Source organism: Rhincodon typus, chromosome 5 (genome assembly GCF_021869965.1).
Source record: "Rhincodon typus isolate 14 chromosome 5, sRhiTyp1.1, whole genome shotgun sequence".
Taxonomy (NCBI): domain Eukaryota; kingdom Metazoa; phylum Chordata; class Chondrichthyes; order Orectolobiformes; family Rhincodontidae; genus Rhincodon; species Rhincodon typus.
This window is the reverse complement of record NC_063336.1, coordinates 62,938,471-62,950,900: the sequence shown is the minus strand read 5'-3', so window position 1 is coordinate 62,950,900 and position 12,430 is coordinate 62,938,471. Positions and strand designations below refer to the sequence as shown.

The 12,430-nt window shown below is 41.1% G+C and overlaps 1 protein-coding gene across 1 annotated transcript in view; it reads right to left on the bottom strand.

Annotated features, from left to right (window-relative positions):
- Positions 1–319: 319 nt before the first annotated feature.
- LOC109912959 (L3MBTL histone methyl-lysine binding protein 3) overlaps positions 320–12,430 on the bottom strand; it is a 135,833-nt gene continuing 123,722 nt past the window's right edge. Inside the window, exon 17 of the mRNA XM_048597043.1 lies at positions 320–1,194. Coding sequence (XP_048453000.1) covers positions 1,051–1,194 — 144 coding nt within the window. The 3' untranslated portion in view covers positions 320–1,050. The remainder of the gene's footprint in view (positions 1,195–12,430) is intronic.

Below are 12,430 nucleotides of genomic sequence, written 5' to 3'. Positions count from 1 at the left end.
CTTCCTCGCATTAAGGTGTTGAGGTGTTTTTTCAATCTCCGATCTGCTTCAGAACTACACTCCCTGAGGAAGGCTGCAAAGTTTCCCAAGCTGCGGACCCTCTGATTTGGCCTGCAACAAATAACCAGCCATTCCTAAAACAGACACAAGTTAAGAGATGGACAGCTCCATGTCTCGCTGCAATGCTAGTGTGCAGGTTCAGTTCAGACTGCCATTTTGTCCTGAGATGTCAGGCACCCAACACACACGGAAAAATGCTGTCCAAATCCACAGAAAAATATACTAACGTGATCTTAAAACAAAAAGGGTACACTGTGCCTGCAGTTCATTCATTTTTTAATTTATATAAACCCATTCAGCAAATGATTATTGTATCAAGCAATAACACAATATTTAATAAACCAGAGAACATTTTAATTAAATCTGGGAATGAGCAATTGTGTTTGTCTTAATTAACTATTAAGAACTGCCTGAATAGTTTGGATATTAAATTTCTAAGATGTATACAACCTAACAGTTAAATTAATTTCAGCAATGTTAACTTCTGAAAATATATATATCCATATGAACATTCCATTACTTGTGAATAATGAAATGTTACGTTACCAGATATTGAAATCTGTCAAACAATTCTATACACAAACAACAAAGATCATTCCACTGCAAGCAAATGGAGGAATAAAACAATAAACACAATTAATCCACTTTAGTGTCTGTTAGATTGTGTCCAGTTCTTGGAAGAAACCCTTCAGCCATTTTGAAATATACTGTTCAAGGATCAATCACAAAGAGTCCATACCAGCTATAACTGGACAGATATTTGCATAATTAAGTCCTGAGGCAATGAGTGGGAGATGAGCTCTTAGTTTAGTACCACACTGCTGAAAGTGAATGCACTCTAAGTGAGTTTGCCAAGTCAACAGTAAATATTCCAGTAGTATTGTTTTAGAATTTCATTTTCAGTAATAGAGTTCTTGTGCTTTGAATTAAAGAGGAGATTGAATTGAGAAACAGGCCAGCAACAGCTGCAGTGTTTTACTTTGAGTCTTTTCAAAGCTCATTCTGCCCGTTTTCCTCTGTAGTTTTAAACATGAGGATGGAATTGTAGATTTTCAGAGCTGGTCCCAGTTTAATGCTCATTATCTTCACAATGTCTGTCTGCGTCAGTAGTAGAAGTGCTTCTCCATCAATTTGCTAAAAGAAAAATTTTATATGTATTAATTTATAATCAAACATACTATGTAACATCAATAGTTGTTAATCGTGCTTTGGGCAATACAATTCAAAACAACAATGCTCTAAACAGTCAGCATCTGAAAAACAAAAATCTAAGAACCATACATTTATATACTGCAGTTTCTTCATCGTACTGAGTCAACTTCAAGTGTAACTTTCTTTCACACGATGTGGCCATCACTGGCAACGCCAACACGTCTGTCCCTAATTGACCACGAACTGAAAAGCTCGCTATGCCATTTTCAAAAGCAGATTTCCCCCTTAAATGGACATTAAGATAATCAACAATAGCTTCATTATCTATCTATTAGCTGAGATTAGCTTTGAAATCTTTATTTATTAACTGGATTTAAATTTCACCAGCTGCTGCACTGGTGGGATTTGAATCTGTGATCCTACAGCATTAATCAGAAATTGGAAAAACTCAGCAAGTCTTGCAGCATCTGTGGGCAGAAAACAGAGCTAACATTTCCGGTCCAGTGACCCTTCTTCAGAACACATTGTAACTAGGGAAAGGATGATATATATCCTGAAGATGGGATGGGAGTGGGGGCAATGGGGTTAAATAAAAGATATGTGGAGATAGAACCTAGGGAGAGAGAAACACAGCTGGGCAGGCAAAGGAATGGACAAAGGTCAGCCGGGAGAATCGATAGTTGCTAATCGGGACTATTGGTAGCTAGCAATGGGTTATTTGTGGTAGTAGCCCATGTGATGACAACGCCTGATGTGTGGGGGTTGGGGTAATCGCATGGGAGAAGGTGCTCAGGCCCTAAAATTATTGAACTCGATATGGAGTCATGAAGGCGGCAGTTTCCAAGTGGAAAATGAGATGCCATTCTTTTAGCTTGCTCCGGGCTTCACTGGAACACTACAGCAAGCCTAAGAAAGATGTTGGCCAGGGAACACAGTAGCATGTTGAAGTGGCAGGTACCTGGAAGCTCAGTGTCATTTCTGCGAATAGAACAGAGTCTAGGCTTCATCTCCCCAACGTAGAGTAGATCACATTGTGAGCAGCGAATACAATGAACTAGATTGAGTGAAGTGCAGGTAAAGCACTGCTTCACCTAGAAGGCATGTCTATGACCTTGAATGGTGAAGGAATAGTAAGCGGCCAGGTGTTTCACCTTCTGCAGTGGCATGGAAAGATACCGTGGGAATGTGCTGTGACTGGAGTAGGAGTGAGCCAAGTTATCCTGGAGGGAATGGCTCCTGCAGAAGGCTGACAAGGGAGGGGAAGGGAATGCATCATCCGCTGGAGATGGCAGAAATGGTCCTCTAGATATGGATGGTGGTGGGATGGCAGGTGAGGACCAGGGGGATCTTATCACTGTTGCAGGGAGGAAGAGAAGGGTTGAGAGCTGAAGTATGGGAGATGGATGGCTCATAGCTGACAGTCCTGTCAATAACAATGGTAGGGAGTTGTCCATTGAGGAAGGAGGCACACATTGCGGAAGCTCCCTTTGTAGAAGCTGGCATCATCAGAACAGACACAGCAGAGATGGAAAAACTGGGAGAATGGAATCGAGTCTTTACAGGAAGCAGGGTGTGAAGATGTATATTCTAGGTAACTGTAGGAGTCAGTGGGTTTGTAGTGGATATTGGTAGCTAGACTATCTCTAGAAATGGAAACAGATGTCAAGGAAGGGATGCGAGGAGTCAGAGATGGGTTAGGTGAAGATGAGAACAGGGTGGAAATTGGAAGCGAAATTAATAAACTTTTCCAATTCCAGATGAGAGGGGGAAGCAACACCGATGATGTCATCGATGCACCAGAAAAAGAGTTGTGGGTGGGGTCCCCTGGTGGGATTGGCATAAGGAATGTTCCACATAACCCACAAAGAGACAGGCATAACTGGAGCCCATGCAGGTATTCATGGCCATCCCTTTCATATGAAGAAAGTGGCAGGAGTAAAAAGAGAAGTAGTTCAGGGTGAGGACGAGCTCGGCCAGGTGGAGGAGGCTGGTGGTGGGTAGGAATGGTTCAGGCCTTCTTTCCGGGAAGAAATGGAGAGCCCCAAGACTGTGCTGATGAGAAACAGGTGTGTAAAGGGATTGCACATCCATGGCAAAGAGGTGATGGCTGGAGCTCTCAAACTGGAAATTCTGGAAGTGACATAAAGAGTCAGAAGAATCGTAGACGTAAGTGAGAAGGAACCAGACAAGGGGGAAAAAAAGAAATCAAAAGTCGAAGCAGGAAGAGCTGAGTTCTGTGGGGCAGAAACAATGGGTCTGCCTGGGCAGTTCTGTTTGTGGATTTTGGGAAGGAGGTTGAAGCGGGCTATGTGGGGTTGGAAGACAATAAGCTTGGAGGCAGTTGGGGAGTATGGAGGAGATCACCGGATGAAATGAGATTATTGACAGTGGTGGGCTGGAAGAGTCATGGTCCAGAGAACATAGTAGGTGTCAGAGAGCTGGTGCTCAGCTTCTGCAATGTAGAGGTCAATCTGCCAGATAACAACAGCACCACCTTATCAGCAGGCTTGATTACAAAGTCAGGGTTGCTTCTGAGAGCATGGAGTGCAGTCAATTCAGAGGGAAATAGCTTTGAACGGGTAAGGGGGGACAGAGAGATTGAAGTGACCAACGTCATGTCAACAGTTCTCAATGAACAGCTTGAGTGCAGGTAAAAGGCCAAAGGAAGAGGTCCCCCTCTGCCCTTTTACCTGTACTTGACCTATTCGTTGGGTGAAGAGTGTTGGAGCTGGATGATGGGATCTGTGGGATGGAGAGAAGGCTCTTGTACAAAGAAACAGACATCGAATAAAAGCAATGAAAGAAGAATTCAAATGTCATGTCATGCCCAAAATTCACAAGGGAGGATAAAACTGACATTTGTTGAGTACAGAATGTTCAGAGAGCAGAAGGTCAGAAAGGATAGTAAACCCTGACTGGAGATGGGGTTAGTTGGTGATGCCACCACCAGACACCTATCCCCCTCCCCTCCCTTATCAGCCTTTCCCCAGGGACCGTTCCCTCCAGAACACCCCATCCTCCCATCCTCACCCCTTACATCTTCACGGCACCTTCCCCTGCAATTGCAGGTGTAACATCTGTGCGTTTACTTCCTCCACCTGCTCAATCCAAAGCTCCAGACATACCTTCCAGGTGAAGCAGCGCTTTACCTGCACCTCACTCAATCTAATCTACTGCACTCACTGCTCACAATGTGGTCTCCTCTACACTGGGGAGATGAAACACAGGCTGGGTTAGGGTTAGAACTGCTTTTATTTTTATGCTCCGTCTGCAAAAATGACCCTGAGCTTCCTATTGCCTGCCACTTCAATACACCATGTTCCCTGGCCAACAAATCTGTCTTGGGTTTGCTGCAGTGCAAGCTGGAGGGATAGCATCTCATTTTCCACTTGCGACCCTATAGCCTTCAGGACTCTATATAGAGTTCAACAATTTTAAGGACTGAGCATGTTCTCCCATGTTCTACCCCAACCCTCACACACCACATTGTATCACATGGGCTGCTACCATAAACAACCCATTATCAGCCACTAATGGTCCTCATTAGCAGCTACTGATTCTCCCAGGCTGACCTTTACCCATTGCTTTGTCTACCCAATTGTTGTTCTCTCTCTCTCTCTAGGCTCCATCTCCACCGATCATTTACTTCTCCCCTTCTCCCCCACCCAAGCTTTAGCATATATACCAACTTTTTCCTGGCTACCATTAGTTCTGAAGAAGGGTCACTAGACCTGAAACATTAACTCTGCTTTCTCTCCACAGATGCTGCCAGACCTGCTGAGGTTTTTCAGCTGTTTCTGATTTCCAGCATCTGCAGTTCTTAGTTTCTTTTCCCCTATAACATTAGCCTGGCACCTCTGGATTACTGGTCCGGTGACATTACCATTATGCAACTGCTTCTCCATTATGGCTTGCAGTCTGCATGTTCATACGTTAGAACTTGCACATTACGGCACTGCACCTTCGCACCTACTAATGTCCAAATTACACTTCAATAATGCATTTCCTGACATTATATTATCAAGCCTATTTATTAGATTCATATCCTCATGTGTAACTTACTTAGCAGGAAAGCCAGATAATTATTCTTTGACAAAAATAGAGAAGAAAATGATTGAATGTTGAACTTGCATTTTTATATATTTTCTTCCTCTCTTCAGTCCCCTGCACTATGCACATTGTACAAGCCTAGCTTTTGATTTATGTATGCTGCCAAATTACAAATACAGTTCTGAAAGTAAAAACTTACTCTAGCTTTTCTACTGTCCCTTTGGGCACTAAATTTTCACTTTGCATTTCTCTCCCATGCTCCATCTGAGAATTGAAACTCAGCACATCAAAAATGCTGCCACAACTCAATCTTTTGACCTGCAGCCAATCAGACCCGAAACATCTGATGTCCCAGCTGAGCTTCAATTCACTCAGGCCTTTCCAATCCTTCATAACTGAAGGCAAAGTACATCTCAACAAAATACACACTATAAGCCAATTAAGTGAATTTAGGAACTCAAGGGCTTATATGTCCCAATTAGAGTGAATTAACATAGTTATTTTAAGGTTCAACATGGCAATTAAAACTCTCTCAGTATTTTTCCAGTAAATTAGTTAAGGAAATGTATCACTTCAGGTTGAGCACACAAGTCCTTACTTGTGACTGCATTAAACATTATTGAAAGTTATAGTAAATTACAGTTAAAGAATCAACAATTATTCTTGCTTGGCTCTGTTCACAAAACCAAAAAGTACACGGCTCAGTTCTCAAACCTGCTTTGCCATTCAATAAGATCATGACTGATGTATGTGTTTCAAATTCTGCATTTCCATCTACTCCAATAATCCTTGATTCCCTTGTCTATAAAGAACCTATTCACCTCGGACTTAAAAATATTTGATGACCCTGCCTCCACCAGCTTCCCTAGGTGGACAGCTCCAAAGTCTCGCAACTCTCTGAAGAAAAAAAATCTCATCTCGGTCCTAAAAGGACAAGCCTCAATATTAAAACAGAAGCATCATGCTGAAATAATACCACTCTTCTTTTAAAATCTCTCATTGGACATGGGCAGCTCTGACTGAGCCAGCATTTATTAAGCCTCCGTAGTTGTCCTCGAGAATGTGGCGATGAACTACCTTTATGAACTGCTACAATCCATGTGCTCAGATAGATCCACAATGCCAGTAGAGAGGGAGTTCCAGGATTTTGACCCAGCTTATATTATTATTTAAATTCAAATTCCCTTGTAGGCTGTAAATTAGTTAAGGAAAAGCACACTAGGTTACATATTTGCAACAAAAATTTTCTGCTTCATTTTTAGAATTGCTTTCTGTTTAACAATCTACACAGATTTGATACTTCGCTTAGAATTTGTTCTGTATTGACAATTTCAAACATGAAGTACACAAACACCCTCTTTTAAATATTCAAAGAACATGTTTCATAAAAAGCTGAAGTCCCATGAAGTTCGTTGTGTTGATCAATATGCAACAAAGACCAGCAGTCTTGAATCATACCTTTACTTTGAACAAGTATTTCGTGCTTTTTTTTTTAATGTCTCCAAGGTTTATTTAGACGTGTTTCTCCAGAATGTTTTTCGTTTTATTATTTATATCAAAAACATGACCCCAGATTACTGTGACCCCCTCCCTTTTATGATATCTGTGTTGGAAGAAAAGGTAGAGGCACAACAGCCAGTCTTTCAAGGCAACAGTAAAGATCCTGAGACCATAAGATATTACAGCAGAAGTAGGCCATTCAGCCCATCAAATCTGTTCTACCATTAAATGAGATCCTCAACACCAACTTCCTGTCTTTTCCTTATAACCTTTGATTGCCTTAGTGATTAAATACTGGCCCATCTCCAACCTTGAATATATTTAACCAACCGGCCTCTAAAGCCCTCTGCGGTAAAGATTCACCACCATCCAAGAGAAACAATGCTCCCTCATCTCAATCTTAAATGTGTGACACCTTACTCTGGTCATAGAATCGCTGAAAGGGCAAAACAAACTCTCAGCATCTCTAATGTTGATCCCCTAAGAATTTTATATGTTTCAACTGAGTCACTTCTCATGTGTTCAAACTCCAATGAGTACAAGCCCAACCTACTAAACCTCTCCTCCATTCATGGGATCAATCTAGTGATCATTCTCTGGACATTCATCAATACAAGGATATCCTTCTTTAGTTAAGGAGAGAGAACTTCACAGCATTCTAGATGTGGTCTCACTAGTGCTTTGTATTGTTTTAACAAGATTTTCCTATTTTTATATTCCATTCCATTTGAAACAAAGGACAGCAGTCTAGTTGCCTTCCCTATTACCCACTGAACTTGGACGCTAGCTTTTTGTGATTCATGAATGAGGACCCTCAAATCCATCCATGCTGCCACTTTTTTGCTGTCTTTCTTCGTTTAAATAATATTCACCTCTGCTCTGCACAACCTCACATTTTCCCACACTAGATTCTATCTGCCAAATTTCTGCCCACTTACCTAACCTGCCTACATCCCTCTGTAGATGCTGTCATCCTCACCACTTGCATACCTACCTTTTTTTATGTCACCTGCAAATTTGGCCATAGTACATTCACTTCCATCATCCAAGTCTTTTGATGTGTACTGTAAGGAATTGCGGCTCCAGCACTGATCGCTGTGGCACTCATTAGTTACAGATTGCCATCCTAAAAATGCGCTTTATTCTTGTGTCTTCTACTAGTTAGCCAATTCTCTATCCATTTCATGATGCTACCCCTAACACCATGGTTATCCTATTATATGCTGTACCTTACTGAACATCTTCTCCTTTATTTCCTGCTTATCTCCTCAAAAAATTCCAATGAATCTGTCATGCACAACTTCTCCTGATGAAGCCATTCTAACTCTGCTTCATTATATGCATTACCACTATGTCCTTTACAATAGATTATAATGTTTTCCCAATGACTGATGAAAAACTAAATGACCTTTTTCTTTGGTCTCCTTTCAGTTTTGAAATAGCAGCAGTTAGCAGTTTCAATCCTCTGGTATTTTGGGAATCTAAGAATTCTTGGAAGATTACTACTAGTGCAGCCATAAACTCTGTAGCTCCTTCCTTTAGTATCCCAATTTGCAACCCCTGAGGCCCAGGGGACATATAGGCCTTTAGCCTTATTAGTTTGCTCAGTACCTTCTTCCCCCCAAGAGATAGTTATTGTTGTTAAGTCCTCTTGACCTTTCGCTTTTGTATTTAGTATTTTTGGAATGCTATTAGTGTCCTCTAATGTGAAGACAGATGCAAAATATTTATCAACTCCATGGTCATTTCCTGATTCCCCATTATTATTTCCCAACCTCATTGTTCAAAGAGCCTCTGTCACTTTGGCTGCTCTTTCTTTTCATACATTTAAAGAAGCACTCTCTCTCCATTTTTACATTACTTGCTAATTTACACTCATTTTCTTCCTTTATTTTTTAATTGATCTTTTCTTAATGCTTAAAACTTTTCCGATGCTTTGGTTTACCAGAAATCTTCACTACATTGTATGATTTTTTTCCTCTTTCACTTTGATATCAACCTCAACTTCCTTGGTTAGTCATGCCCAGTTTAGACCCTCCTTAGAGTCCTTCTTCACTACTGGGATATAACTTTGTTGAGAGTCATGAACTATTTTCTTAAGTGTCTACCATGGTTTATCAACTGCCTTTTCTGTTAAACTTCTTTCTCAGTCCATTCCAACCAATTCTGACTCAAAATGTTAACTCTGCTTTCTGTCTACAGATGTTGCCAGACCCAAGTTTCTTTAGCAATTTGTGTTTTTGTTTCCAACCTCACCTATTTAAGGTTACATTGTTGTTTCCGATCAAAGTCCTTCACTTGCAAGACAAATTCTAAATTCTAGCAAGCTTATGGTTGCTATTTCCTAGAGATCATTTACTCTGAGATCATTTATGAAACCTACCTCATTTCACATCAACCAGATCCAAAATAATTTGACCTTTGACTGGCTCCATAACATACTGTCCGTGGAGTAGTGGAGGAGAAGTGGTAACGTCACTGGACTTGTAATCCAAAGCTTTAGGTTAATGTTCTAGGAACATGTGTCCAAATCCACTATGATGAAATTTGGATTCAATAAAAATCTGGAATTAAAACCGCTAGCCCAATGTCAACCATGTAAACGTTGCAGATTGTCATAAAAATATCTGATTCACATATGTCCTTTAGGGAAGGAAATATGCCGCCCTTACTTATCTACCTATATGCAACTCCAATTTCACAGGAATGTGGTTGACTCTTAACTGCCCTCTGGCCAATTAGGAATAGGTAATAAACGCTGGCCTATATCGCCAATATCCCCAACCCCAACACATTGTATTAATTCCCTCTCATGGCCACTTCTGCCAATTTCTATTTTCCCAATCTACAAGAAATTAAAAACACCCATGGTTACTGCCTTTTTTATATGCCTTCATTATTTGATTTATGCTCTGTGCACAGTCTTGCAGTTGGCAGGGTGCCTATAGACTACTCACACAAATGTGCTGTTCCACTTGTTATTTTTTACCTCCATCCATTTGGAGTCTACATCATATGATTCAAGATCATTTCTTTCTGTTGTACTTATTGTATTTCGTACTAACAAGGCTACCCCACTAACCTTTTCCCTCCAGCCTGTCCACTTGAAACGTCACAAAACCCTGAACATTTTGTTCCCACCTTTGATCTCCTTGTAACAAAGTCTCTGTAATGGACATAAGGTCATACCCATAAACCTGCATTTGTAGCATTAACTCATCCATTTTATTATGAACATCAAATACATGTAAGTAATGAGTTAATAGTTCAGTATTATGTTATTTCTCCCCCTGACCTTATCTGTTTTTTTAAAAGAAATATTTGCACCCACTGTCCCTTTCTTTCTCATTCTGAGCATCATTACCATTCTCCCAACCCATTACCTCTCAATAGTTCAAAGCCTTCTCTACAGTCCTTGCTATTCTACTCGCTAGGACACTGGTCTCAGCACAGTTCAAGTGAAGTCTATTATCACTAAAACAGCTCCTTTACACTCCAATACTGGCGACAATGTCTCATGAGCTGAAAGTCACTCCTCCCATACCAATCTTTGAGACATGCATTTGACTCCTTGACTTTATTTACCTTGAGCTTCCAACAGATACACAATTATCAGAAAGTGTGGATTCAGAAGGTCTTTTTCAAAAACATTCTCAAACTTCATGCATCAATTATCTCTGTTTACACCCCCAAAGTGCTGGAAGAATTTTACTCAATCCTTTATGGAGATCCACCAACTTCAATAGCTGGGATATTGCTCACGTTGGCTCAGCAAGATAACCTATTTCCTGGCCACCAGGCTACAATTTACTGCTGCCAGGTTGGGCAATTTGATATCTATTCTTGTGTAATGCGCTATTCATTAGGATAGCTCTGATATCTGATGAAGGAGCTAGAGAAATGAGTGAACTGGCAATTAATTTATAATCCCCTTGCTGGATTTTTACCAGTGCTTGGTGAAAGAAATTGCACTCATGTTACCTTACAAGTTCCTGTCAACAACACACACAGTAAGGCAACCAAAAAGGATTTCACTGCTTTAATGTCCAATTAGTGTGGAACCACAGACACAGATTTCTGCACGTCATTGCCCAAAATGCAACAGACTGTCACAACTTATTTATCTCTTCATCAAGCAGCAATCCTGTATCCTTTTAGAATTAGGATCAAGCCACTATATGATGCCTGGCAACAACTAACTTTGATATGATGACGGTTGCTAACACTGTTGGAAAGGATTTATAGTGAAGTCAAAGATTGGTGTAGGAGATCATGGATCCAGATTCAAATTCAAGCCTAACAGGCTACTGCCATGCAGATTCAGGTGCCAAGACAGATCTAACGACTCCCTTGTGCATGATCCTAGTACTATTTCTGAAATTGTGGCTGCAACACTGGAATCCACAATCTAATATAAAGTGCAAGCAGCATATGGTGTGAGCAAGCTCTTCTTGTTTTTCACCCAAACCTGTTATCCTTCACCACAAACCTCCCATTCTGCATTTACATGTTCAGATAGCCAAGACCTACAACCTGGTCAGATCTGATGAAAGTCTTGACGAAAAGGGCAAGAAGGAAAGCAGACCTTTGGATAAAGGGTCACTATGACTTGATCTAACACTTACAGCCACTAGCTCAGATGCTGGCATTTGATTTTAACAGGATACTATAGCCTCGACATCTGCATGTTGTGAATCACAGGGCATGATTGGGTAGCAAAAAGGCCAGCGGAAGAGGATAGCACATGTTCTAGTTCCCCAGAATCCAAGGTCACAGATGAGTTCTGCTAGAGGACTGAGAAGGGAATTTTGATGGGATAGCACACAGAAATATGCATGGCATATTGGCAGAGCTGCTACAGAATCTGCAGTCAAGGAGCAAAGAGTTGACCAGCTACGTATGGGCACAGGGCTTTCCAGGATGAAATGGCCAACTCCATGGGAATACCTACAGACTGTGATGCAACGTCTCAACCCCCACTGCAACAGAGACAGAAGTCTCCAAAAGTCTGTGCTGTAATGGGAACCAAACTGAGGCTGGGTTCACAAGATCTATGCTTGCAGTTACATAGGTTCAGACATATACTACCACGATTACAGTTATCAGCACTCAATAGAGCATGCAGACTCTAACAGCAATTACACAATCTGTGCTCCAACAGACTATTTAGATTATGTGGATTGCTGTGGGATTGCTGAGGAATGGCAATGGCTTCATACTGCACAGTTCTGCTGTTCTCTCACAGAATGTCAGCATTCATACCCCTATCATAGCCATTCCATCCAATATAACTTCTGGTTAAGCCTCCTCCATATTGTTGTCACCTACTCCAATTTGATGCTGTCAGAAGCTGGGGCCTCAAAAGTCCACAGCAGTTTCAGGGAGTCCTGCAAGGCCATGTGCTGCAGCCCCTATTGAAAACCAACAGCTTACCACCACACGTTGTAGCAACTGGGATGGCATTGTATTAAAATACCAAGCGAAGCAAGAAGACTCACATTATTGGAACCGAGTATAAACACAAGGCTAAATCAGTTTTGTTTGCATTGTTGTTAATATTGTTGGATAAAGTGGTTGCAATTTTTGTGTTAGTAGGAACTGCTGATGCTGGAGAATCTGAGGTAACAAGGTGTAGAGCTGGAGGAACACAGAAGGCCAAGCAGCATCA